This window comes from Rhinatrema bivittatum, chromosome 4 (genome assembly GCF_901001135.1).
Source record: "Rhinatrema bivittatum chromosome 4, aRhiBiv1.1, whole genome shotgun sequence".
Taxonomy (NCBI): domain Eukaryota; kingdom Metazoa; phylum Chordata; class Amphibia; order Gymnophiona; family Rhinatrematidae; genus Rhinatrema; species Rhinatrema bivittatum.
Window position 1 is genome coordinate 22,664,628 of NC_042618.1, and position 12,268 is coordinate 22,676,895.

The window sequence follows — 12,268 nt, forward strand, 5'->3', positions numbered from 1 at the left end:
TGTGACAGAAGGCCTCCCACCCTCCTCCCCCACAGGCTGATGCACTCAGCCTAGCACACAGCTTGACCTGCTAGAATAACTCTGGATGCAATGATAGAATTGGCACGTCCAAACCCACAGGCCGATACAGTAAAGTTCGCGGGAGAGTGTGCGATTCACTAAAACAAATTATTTAAATTAGGGCCCGCGGTAAAAAGAGGCGCTAGGGACACTAGCGCGTCCCTAGCGCCTCTTTTTTGACAGGAGCGGCGGCTGTCAGCGAGTTTGACAGCCGATGCTCAATTTTGCCGGCATCGGTTCTCAAACCCGCTGACAGCCACGGGTTCGGAAACCAGATGCCGGCAAAATTGAGCGTCCAGTTTTCAACCCACAAGCCGATTTAAAAATTTTTTTTTATTTTTAATTAACTTTTAACTTTTGAAACCTCCGACTTAATATCACCATGATATTAAGTTGGAGGGTGTGGGGGGGTTTGGATGCACATTTTCGACGTGCTATTGCCCCTTACTGAATAAGGGGTAAAGCTAGCACGTCCAAACGCGGGTTAACAGAGCACACTGTACTGTATTGGCCTGCCAATGCGTAGCTAATAGCGCTCATCACATGTAAATGCCATGCAGATGAGACTTTTAATACCTGGATACAAAAAAAAAAAATCACCATGCACTTTAATACGCAAAAATTAACACCAGCTCCAGAGCTGGCATTAAGTCTTGACATGCTCCAAGCCTCAACAAAACAGCAAACAAAAATACTGCTTTTCAGCGATTCCTCCGACTTATCGTCACGATAAACAGGAGTAACCATAGAAAGCAGCAACATGATGGGGAAAAAAATAAAAAGTCTTGACGGGGGTCCGGGTAGGAAAACGGACGCTCAGTTTACCAGTGTCCGTCTTCCTAACGCCAGTAAATCACCTCTGCCTCGACGTGGTTAGGGTGCAGTATTGCATTTATTCAAAGGTTTACTTATGGAGACCAAGAGTCACAATTTTTAATAGAGTTAGCGAAACTTGCAGCAGAAGAACACTCGGCCCTGTTTGATGAACAGAACAAGATTGCTGGAGACTGGGAGGGGAGAGGACCCTGGAGAACAAGGATGCTGGTAACTGGGGACGAGAGAGAGAGCGAGTGTGTGTGTGTGTGTGAGTGTGTGTGTGAACTAGGGAGCGCGTACGTCTCTCTCTCCCTCCGTACATATACGAGAACCTGTGTGCGAGAGAGCGATCTGCAATGTACTACAATTATGAAGTCCCATATGACAGTTTTGTGCTTTTAAGTTGGGGGAGCGGGGAGGCGCCGACAACAATTTTTTTCCAGGCCGCCTTTTGCCCTAAATCCGGCCCTGCCGCCAGGAAATGCAGAAAGAAGACCCAGGCCCCCGAAATCCTTTTAATCACCAGATGCAAGGCTGTGGGGGCAGGGCAGGGCACCAGACCCGGGGGGCGCCCCCCCCACTGCGCCCCTCCTCCCACAGAGCCGGCTGCGCCCTCACCTGCAGACTCCTTGTCCCCAGCGCCCGAGCTTTTGTCGCTTTTCTCCTGCGCCACCAGCTCGCTGATGGCCGCGGAAACCTCCTCCTTCAGCTGCGCCAGGCCCGCGACGAGATCTCGGAGGCTGCAGCTGCCGCACTGGCGCCGGAACCTCGTCCGAGTCCCGTCGCGGCCGGTAAGCTCCGCTTCCAGCTCCATTGAGGGAGGGAGGGGGGGGCGGGACTCCTGCAGACGCAACTTCCGTTTCCCCTCCGCCCTTTCACCCCCGCTGCCGGAAAGCTCACCTCTAGCTTTCGCCCCCTCTCCGCTATTTGCCTTCCGTTTTAAAGTTCTTTGGCGGTTTTCTATTTCCACTTTAAATTAAAAGAGAAAGCGACGGGACCCCATCATCAATTCATATTGTTGTTGTGTATTATTTTTAACCGCACAGGCGGTCGGGGCCTCCGGGGCAGTGGCACTCCCGAGACCTCTCTCAGCTCCCCGGTCACCCTTTGTCCGCCCAACACCGGCGTCATTAAAGCTTCAAATACAAATAAAAACTTAAACAAACAAACAAAAAAAAACGTGCAAGCCTGGGCCTGTTTAGTGCGCAGCCGCGAGCCACGCGCGCCTTCGCCCGGAAGTGCCGGCACGTGTCGCCGTAAACAGGAACGCGGCGTAGGTGGGGCCAGCGCTAGCGGATCCTGCCCGCGAGCCCCGGCGGCTGTGCCCCTTCCCCTGGGGGGGGTGGGGCTCGTGTTTTCCCGCCGCTCTGTTCGTCTCGGCTTCCCCATGGCGGCCAGCGAGGGCGCCGAGGACCCGGTCCTCTCCCTGGTGGACGTGCTGGAGGAGGACGAGGAGCTGGAGAACGAAGCCTGCGCGGTGCTGGGCGGGAGCGATGCCGAGAAATGCTCCTACCCGGAGGTAAGGGGCCCAGGCCGGCGAACGAAGGCTTCCCCTTGCGCCTCTACCCGACAATGATGGATGCAGCATCACATGGACCGTTAAAACTAGTACTTGACTATTTTGTGCTAGGAGCCCGTTTAATTTATGATTTTGCACTTTTTTGGGGGGATAAAAGACGCGCGCTCTCTATTGTAGCCCACACCTGGTTTAAGCTGTCTCTTCTCGAGCCCCCTCCTCCAAGCGTTTTGATTCACCTGAAACATTGTTAAACAGCACCACTTCTGAGAAACGTGAAACTTGAGCATCCCCGTGGGCATGAGAGGCAGACTCCCTTAGGAAAAGGGGATCGTGATGGTTGAGTTGCTAGCTGAATTGATGTAAACATTTTGCTAATATTGCTGCTTTAATCGGGAGGGATGGATGAGGGGAAGCAGGACTGAGAGCAACCAGCTTTCGTTTTAGGGGAGCTCTCAGCTCGCCTTCCTTTACATGCGCAGACTTGTATTTATACTGATTTCATGATAAAGCAAAACAATGTATCTGTGTGACTTTATAAACGCTGTCATTCCCTTTCACATTTCATAATGACATTTTGTATCGCTTTTAAAAGCTGGCCTCCATCCACCAACCTTTAAAATCATAAAGGAACCAGAATTATCTGCCATTGTAATACTATTATATATCCTGATAGGAAAGAGTAAACACTCGAAGCTCTGGAATTCGTTGCCAAGCAGTTAGCTGGGTTAAAAAAAGGTTTGGACAAGTTTCTGGAGGAGAAGTCCATAAACTGTTAGGTTAACTTAAGGAAATAGCCACTGCTTATCACTGGCATTAGTAACATGGGATTTACTTAGTGTTTGGGATCCTGCCAATTGTAACCTGGATTGGCCTCTGTTGGAAATAGGATGCTGGGCTTGATGGACCCTCTGTCTGACCCAGTATGGCAACTTCTTATGTTCTTATGAGGTCTGGTCCTCTTGGTGTTTACTCTGCATGTCCAGATTGTTGGAGATTTTCATGCAAATTTGCTGGAGATCTGAATTTTCAGTAGAGGGGAAATTATGCATCCTTGGTGCTCCAAAGCATCGGGTGCCCAGGAGACACATGGCTGTACGTAGGTTAGGAAATCAGGCACTCAACACAAGTGTCCAGTTTATCCTGCCATTTCAGAACTTCATAAGCTGGCTGATCCAACCTCACTTGAGAGAGGACTTGTTACATACTTTACATGAGGGAATGGCCAGCAGAAAAATTAAACTGTTTCATGATTTAGGGAAAAATAGTAACATGAACAAATTCTTGACAGTTTATCGCCTCAACATGCCAAATCCGCAAAATAAGAAAGGCTTTATTTAAACAGAAACCACAGAAAGCAGTATTGTTTTGGTTTTTAGTTGAGCCCTGCACTCGCAGACTGATTTAACACCAGCTCTGGAGGGTAACAGCTAATAGCCTCATCTACATGGCATTTACCTGTGATGAGTGCTATTAGCTGCGCATGAGTTTGGACCTGCTTAATCCCCTTATTGCATCGGATGTTAGCCTCACCTGTCAAAAATACGCATTAAGCTGTGCGCTAGGCTGAGTACGCTTTGTTGCATGGACCCCTGGGTTTGTAAACAATAGCTTCAAGCATTCCCTGGGGAGCAGTGTGCCTGCTAAGGTTTCTAATCCGCAGGGTTGTCTGTCTGTGCTGCTGAACCTGATGCAGTAATGGCTCCTTTTGTGAGTAGCGGCAAGAAAAGACATTACAATTTTGGTGGTCTGCTCAGACACTGCTTGGGGTCCTTTTCAAGACCCTAATACAGAGCAACCTTATAGAGATTAATTGAAGCGAGATTATAATCAATTTTGAAATGTTCAAGTAATTTTTAAGGTTAGACATTTTATTGGCATATTTCTACTTACAATGCACATTAACAATAATAGTATATACCCCCAACAACCCTCCTATAGAGAAGTATGTCTTCTGGATTTAAATACACCCAGTCCTATTCACCCTAGTACTCTGTGAGATTTCAGCACGTTTCGTAGATCCACTGGCAATTGATCTATGAAAATGGCCTGAAATCTGACAAAAGTAATCAAGTAGTGTGGTTACTGTGTTAGTCCAGGTGAATGCACAGAATACTCTATCCTGAAAGCTAGTCAAGAAATGTATTTAGTACAATAAAACGTTCTTATTTTTTCCATTAACCTTTATTTCTGTGCAGTTACCTGGACTAACACAGTAACTCCGTTACTTGATCACTTTTCTTTGAATAACCTCACTGTGTATTTTTCCCGCCTCAGACTTCTGAAAAGAATATGTATTAGGATAGAAGAGTCTTACAGAGTCCTGTTATATAGTTTCCTTTTAATCTCTGGTGGACTGGTACCATCCATTCCTGCTGCGTGTCGGGTAGTGTTAAATGGTAGTGTTAAATGACCCCATTTCTGAGTCTGTCCGCTGTTTCAGTGGTTTTTAACCCTGGCTTCCTATCATGGCCTGTCTTCATAGGGTTACGTAAAGAGACAAGCGCTGTACGCTTGTAATACCTGCACGCCCAAGGGAGAAGAACCAGCGGGGATCTGCTTGGCCTGCAGTTACAAGTGCCACGAAGGGCATGAACTCTTTGAGCTGTACACAAAAAGGTAAAAGGATTCTTAGCAGTGTTTGCCAAGGAACTGGTAAAACTATATATGTGTATATTAGATTTTAAACTAAACTGCATTTTCTTCTCTTTCCTAGGAACTTTCGCTGTGACTGTGGAAATAGCAAGTTTAAAAATGTGGAATGCAAGTTCTTTCCAGTAAGTAAAGAGATTGGGTACAGCCAGAGATGCTGTGGCTGTGCAGGGCACAATTTGTGCTAGTTGCAGACTTTACCTGTGACTGGCATTAGGCAGTGGTTGTCAACCCAATCCAGGAGACGTGCAGCTAGGTCACACAAGACAAAGGGGAAAAGGAAACAAAAGCCAGGCTGTGGTTGGGCTCTGTTTTCTAAACTTAAAATCAAACTATCCACTTTGACCATAGTGTCTCCTCGGTATCATGAGCTGAAGTTTTTATAATATGATATTTGCAGCATGATACTGCTATAGCCTGGGATTTGGAGAGAGTGGGGTCCTGTGATATTGGCACAGCTTTTTTAGGGTGTCTGAGACAGGAGGAGGTTGGGAATAACTCTGCCAGTGACAGAGGGGTATGAGTGTGTCCCAGGAAGCAGATTAGAAGAATCATCTTTCCAAGTGCTGCAAGCATCTAAATTGTTGCAAATTTAAATAATTCCTCTTGTCCAAAATAAAATCCTAGTTTCAAAGAAAAATGTAAGTGCTAGCCATGTTTTAAGAGTAGTTAGAGCTCAGAGCTGTGATAGTGATAGCTAATGTTCACCTGGGTACTAGTTAGACTTGGACTGTATCCCCAGGTAGACTTACCTCCAGGGGACCTTTCCTCCCTGTGATTACATCCCGAGGGCTATTCCTCTCGGGCTGTATGACTGGAAAAAGAAATGTCTCAGTCTTGTAGCTAAGCAATTACCTTTATTAAGTAAAAGTAGGAAATAAGAGGCAGCTAAGAATGCGAGAAATACAGTCAGTTCTCGGGAGTAGATTGAGACAGTTCCAATAATGACTTGCCCCAGAGTCTACTCAAATTATACATGGCATACAGCTTTCTTATATACAATCATTGATAGCAAAGTGCTTTACTATTTTTTTTTTCTTTTCCGGGACTTCCATATAAGAGATGGAAAAATACTGAATCTTCTCTAAAACTATGGCTAATGTTAAAGGTTGCCAAGTGTCTTATCTGAGAGAGACTTTTTCTGTTCACTGGCTTCTTGGCCTTGTGCTACTCGTGTTTCTCACAGAAATGCCTGTTTTTCACTTGTGCTCCATTTTTGCTGAGTTAGTCTTTTTATTATTTAATCCAGTCTATCTTCACTAACGAGCCCATCGCTGTGTGATTTTGAGCTAATCACTTAACCTACTTATTGCTGCCATGCCATCTTACCTTTACACTGTAAAGGTGGTACAGGAAGAGCTTGAGTTGGTTCCTTAGCGGCTTACAAATGTGCATGGTTCTGTTTTCCAGGAAAAGGAGAAGGTGAATGCCGTCAATAAGTATAATGATAATTTCTTTGGCTTGTACTGCACGTGCAAGAGACCGTATCCTGATCCGGAGGACGAGGTAAGCAAAGGGTGACTGAAGCAGGACCCCCTAAGGAATGCAGAGAAGTAAATCCCAGCTGCAGGTCATTGTATTGTAGCTGAAGGCTGAATGTATGTTTGAGCGATGGCACCAAGTCAGTACTGGATGCAGCTTAGATAATTGATCTAGGTGTTTTTTGTTGGGTTTCTTGCCTGTCTTGATTAGACTAAGTTCTAAGGAGCAGGGGCTCTTCTATATGTGTCAGAACAGTACTGTGTACACCTGGTATATCTAATCATAAATATTGTTCCTGTAATTCTTATGAGAGAAATTGATAGGTAGTCTGTTCTTTGGCTTATATTTATCAGCAAGGGTGCAGCCAGTGTTTGTGGAAGCTGGGCTGAATGTGCTTAGAGCAGGCAGTGTACTGGAGAGGCGAGGCTTGCTTTGCTAAACCATGTGTGTTTCCTTTTCTGAAGCATCAGATCATAAAATAAGCTGTGCTCATCTCCTGACAGCGATACAGAAGCACAGTTGGTGATTGGTGTACAAAAAACATTCCAAAATTACTTTCCTGAACATTGAGTAAAATAATAGATACAGTAGTGAAGGGTACACTTGCATACTGTGTGCAAATGAATTAAAAGTGGAAACAAAATATTAAACAATATGAAAAATAATTTCCCAGCCCAAAGCTACTTGTGGGTGAGTGCAGGGTTCAGGGAGGGGGGGGCACTTATATGATCTGGTATTGTGTTTGAGGTTCTGTGCTGTGCAGGGTGTTAATATTAATCTGTCGTTTTTACAGACCCCCGATGAGATGATTCAATGCGTGGTGTGTGAAGACTGGTTCCATGGAAGGGTAAGGATTCAAGCTAGGGATTGTCTCCTGTGGGAGACCGACAACACGCATAGGCCAGAGAATTCATGTTTGTGTAGGCTGTGCTTTCCTCTGTCTGAAATCCTGTGCTTACCGAGGGGGGCAGAATAGTGCATGATGCAGTTTGCCGCGCTTGGTGCGGTCCTGCTGAGGTGCAGTGTTAGGGGGAGAGAGCCTATGATAATAGCACTGGTTTTGCAGTGAGCATAAAAAGTTTCACAGCCTAGTGCTTCAGAACTTAGAGGATGTGTAAAATCTAAGCAACATGCAGTGGCAATATCTGGCTGGGGTGTTGGTATTGATCTACTGCTGCTGCCACGGTCTGGGGGTGGGGGATTGGACTCTTGCCCTGGAAGAGAGCTGTTGGATATTCTGACCACCAGGTGCCTCAGCTCCCTTTCCAACCTATGTAGTTAGCCATAAGGAAATTCAACTAAGTGCGTAAATAGAGGTCAAAGTGGATTTTTGCAATGTTAAAGCACTTGGTTTTGTTTTTTTTTATTTCATTGAGACGAACATATAAACACCTCAGCATTTTCATAACCCATGCATATATAGAGCCTTTGGGATGCTTAGCTGCGTTGAAATCTCACCCTTGCTGCTGAGCTGTACAGAAACTTTTGGATGTGTTTATCTGGTCTCCCTTCTCTGTTTTATTTTCAGTAACAGATGAGAGAATACTGGCTTGTGGGGCATTTGCTCTGAGGAAGGCTGTTCTTTTCACTGAGGTTTTAAAGTATAACTGCTGCTGTTGTGTGCATGATTTGGTGACTACTACAGCAGTGCATAATCCACCAGCAGCCTGACCTCAAACACAAATAGAACAAGTGCAGATGGTGCTACCTCCAAGTCGCACAGAATCATTAAAAAAAAAAAAAAGCTTGTAGCCTAAAACCCAGAAATAAAAAGGGAGGGACTCATCAAATGCCAGGCTGTGCTTGACGCAAGTATCTGAACAGGCCAAATCGTCAAAAGCTGCCTGACTAATCTGGCTTTTGACACGCTGCAATCTCGTGTCCGGGTTAAAGCTAAGGATATGCCAAAAAATAAACGTGTGCTGTGTTAACATTCAAGTGGTTGTGTGCAAACAAATGACTAGCTAATTAAAACCTAGAGAGAGCATCAAAAGTCCTTTTTTAATCAGGGAAAATCCAAAGCACAGTCCTTGTGCAATAACTGCATGGAGTCTCCTTGGTTTTCGTATTATTCAGACCTTTCCCGGCGTGTTTATGACCTTTCCTTCCTTATTACTTTTATGTATTCCACTTCCCACACTCTGGGCTCTTTGTTTTACATTGGGGTTAAACTTTCCCAGTTAAGTCCTTTGTAACATCATCGTTATCACACGGCTGTAATTAAACTTGTTTAGCTGCAGAGATTTTGTTACCTCTGATGGAACTGGTTTTTGTTTTCTTATACAGCCTTCTTTATAGTGGGCATGTATTATTGTACTGTGCTTTTGTATGCCTCTTGCACTATGCGTTTTACTGTCTTTTTTTTGTCACTCTAAGTTTTGTTTACAGGGTACTTTGAATTTGTTGCTGTCCCTCCCGATGCCACGGTCCTGTGTCCGGGGACAGAGCTGTAGACAGCTTTATTAGGCCGCTGGTTTTCAAGGATACTCAATGCAGTTATTTCATAAGGACTGTACTTTTGGATTTTCCCTGATTAAAATGATTTTTTTATGCTTTAATGAGATGTTTTCTCTATTCTTTTAATTATCTAATAACTTTTGTTTGAACGCAGCCACTTGAATGTTAACGCAGCAACATGTATTTCTTTTGCTATTTCCTATTCTGCGCATCGGTCCACTCTAGCTTTGTGGTATTTAAAGTTAAGGATATTACAAATAGTTTCTTACCTTCTGTCAAAGAAACCTTTTCAGTATCAAAACGAGTCTCTTACAAAGCTGGGAATAACTTGATCCCTTGACAGGATTAGATTATGTTGAAATTTTTTTTTTTTTTTTAATATATAGTTTATTAAGTTTTTATCAATCTTCATTAATAAAATACATAAGAATAAAGGGTTTCCAATTGCCTATACATAAGGTATACCAATTCATACATAATTAAACCAATCCTTCGTTAGTCCACATTACATTGGGGAGTAGTATAGTTGAAAATACTTTAAAGAAAATTAGCGTACTATTGCGCATTTAATGAGAGAAAATATATATACTGTCTTCACCATATATCTCCAATATAGTCCAATTATTCTTACATGACTCTTTATCTACAAGAAAAGTCTCTAAATGTAGGGGATCATAAAAAATAAACTTACTTCCAGCTAACATAATACAACACTTACAAGGAAATCTGAGTATATATGATGCTCCCAAAGAGGTGAATCTATTTTTTGAAAACAAGAATTGTTTCCGTCTCAATTGAGTGGCTTTAGCCACATCAGGAAATACCTGGATTTTCCCCCCACAAAAGGAGAAATCCTTATTTTTAAAGTATTTTTGTAACACCATAATCTTATCACTTTCAATACCAAAAGTTACTAATAGAGTTGCCCTAGTTGGGATATCGTCCACTGATGCTTCGAGAAATGATGTCAGATTTGGACTATTTTCCTGAATCGTATCCATTCCAGCCTCTGGGCCTAACGAGGTCTGAGATCTTGGAATGTAATACAGTTTGGAAATTAAAATTTCTCTATGGGAGGAAATCTGTAAAACTTCTCCCATATATTTCCTCAGTAATTCCATAGGTGATAGTAATCTTCTCATAGGAAAATTTAAAAATCTAAGATTTTTAGATCGTATCAAATTTTCCATAGTTTCTAATTGCCTTGTTGTCAACAAGCTATCTTTCATGAAGGATGCATTTGCAGATTGTATATTTACAATCTGTGAATTAACTGTAGCAAAATTTCCTTCCAAATTTTCCAATCTCAAAACATGATCTTGAAGTGTTTGTTTAATTTCAGTGTTGGAAGATTGGAACTGATTCATTACTTGAGTTAACAATTTTTGCATATTATTAACAGATTTCCACACATCTAATAACGTAACTTCTTTTAAATCTGTGTTATCTTTTCCATTTCCTATAGTCCCCTCTAAAGTTGCTCCAGGCAAAGGAGGAATATCATTTCCTCCTGTCTGAGCAACTTGCAATGAAATAGTCATTTAATACATTACTTGCCATACTTAAACTGTTCTCACCATTAGGTTCTATACTTGGAGAAGGTGAGTGATGGCTGAGACTCCGAGTTGATCCTGAGGAAAAAGATACTTCCGGGTCAGGATTTTGTACCTCCAAATTCCCCCGAACAACATGTGTGTCCATAGGTCCCCTCACCGATAAAGGGGTAGAAACTGTAGGAAATTTTATCTTCCTTTTCCTGCCCATAGATATTTAAAGGAAGAGATCAAAGATGTAGCTCGCCGATTCCGCAAGGAGCGCGCCCCAGGTCCCTGGTTTTATCCGGTTTAGAAAACGCAGATGGATGATGTCTCGGGGGGCGTGGCTCAACTCGCTCCGTTCGGGGCTGTGGCACAGGTGTTCCCCAGGCTCACGCAAGTCTCTCTGGCCGTCTCCCCTCCAGCTGAAGGCGATTCTCTCCAGGAAGCTCCCCTCATGTTACTCTTCAGATCAGGGGAAAACAGAGCATACATCTTATCTAGTCTGCCTCCACTCCCTTAGAGATCCCCCTATGCTTGTCCCATCCTTTCTTGAATTCAGATACTGACTTCATCTTCACCAGCTCCACTGGGTGGCTGTGGCATGCAGTCACCATCCTCCCTGTAAAGACATATTTCCTTACTTTACTGCTCCAGTCTACTCTCATCCTGTGAGCCTATGTTCCAGGGTTTGTCTCCTTCATAGAAATGACAGCAGAAAAAGTCTGCATGGCCCATCCAGTCTGCCCATCTGTACATTTTTTTTAAAAATATTTTTATTGTGATCAAAATACAGAGAATACAGTAACAGGTTGTTCATAAACTAAATGTTGAATATAACTTATTTCCCTACCCTTTCTGCCACCCCCAAGTACCTCATACATTTATACAGAAATAAAAAAAAATATATAGAAAGAGCAATGAGAAGTATTTCAGAAACACATTTGTTAATATATACTGTTAATTATCAGAATGTCTCCATTGTAGATATGGATCCCAAATGGAATAAACCATGCTTATTCTGTGGTGTTTGGAGCTGTGATTTTGTTCATTGTGCATATTGTATCCAAGCGAATGAGTACTCTAGAGAGAGGTGGAATATGATCCATTCTCCAAGAAAAAAGCTATCTCAAGTCTGGCTGCAATGCATATATGCTAAATCAGAGGTTGTTGGGTCAGAGTTTCATCACCAGGCCGATGATTTAAAAGTGCCAGGTCCTTCGTCAGTTGTATGTTGGTATTTAATATCTTAGAGAGTATATCAGACACTCGCATCCATAGATGTTGTGCCTCAGGGCATTTCCACCAGATGTGGAGAAAGTGCCTCTAGAGCAGGGGTCAGGAACCTTTTTGGCTGAGAGAGCCATAAACGCCACATATTTTAAAATGTAATTCCATGAGAGCCATACAATATGTTTAAAACTAAATACAAGTAAATGTGTGCATTTTATGTAAGATCACACTTTTAAAGTACAATAAGTCTCTGAAAATATTACACCAGGCCTTAAGACACCAATACATCTCCTATTAGGAAAACGGACCAAGTCAGGCTGCTATAGAGTCCTACACAGAAACTACATGCCAGCAGAAAACCTCACCTGAATCACGTGCTGTCCCTCACCTAACATAGAATAAAGAGACCAAAACGCATAACAAGAAGCATGCAGACAAAAACTGAATTGGAAACTGCAACAAGCCAGAGTCTCTGTATGCAGTGTAACAAAGGAAAAAAGAAACATCACACATCCTT

At 43.2% G+C, this 12,268-nt stretch overlaps 1 protein-coding gene across 2 annotated transcripts in view; it reads left to right on the forward strand.

The window, feature by feature from the left end:
- Window positions 1-1,774: 1,774 nt before the first annotated feature.
- Window positions 1,775-12,268, forward strand: part of UBR7 (ubiquitin protein ligase E3 component n-recognin 7 (putative)) — a 45,066-nt gene continuing 34,572 nt past the window's right edge. For both annotated transcript variants that reach the window (XR_003856195.1, XM_029597840.1), the window contains exons 1-5: window positions 1,775-2,395; window positions 4,878-5,011; window positions 5,109-5,169; window positions 6,455-6,550; window positions 7,320-7,373. Coding sequence is in view for 1 of the 2 variants with exons in the window: in XM_029597840.1 (XP_029453700.1) it covers window positions 2,264-2,395; window positions 4,878-5,011; window positions 5,109-5,169; window positions 6,455-6,550; window positions 7,320-7,373 (477 nt within the window). In the remaining variant the exon portion in view is untranslated. The remainder of the gene's footprint in view (window positions 2,396-4,877; window positions 5,012-5,108; window positions 5,170-6,454; window positions 6,551-7,319; window positions 7,374-12,268) is intronic.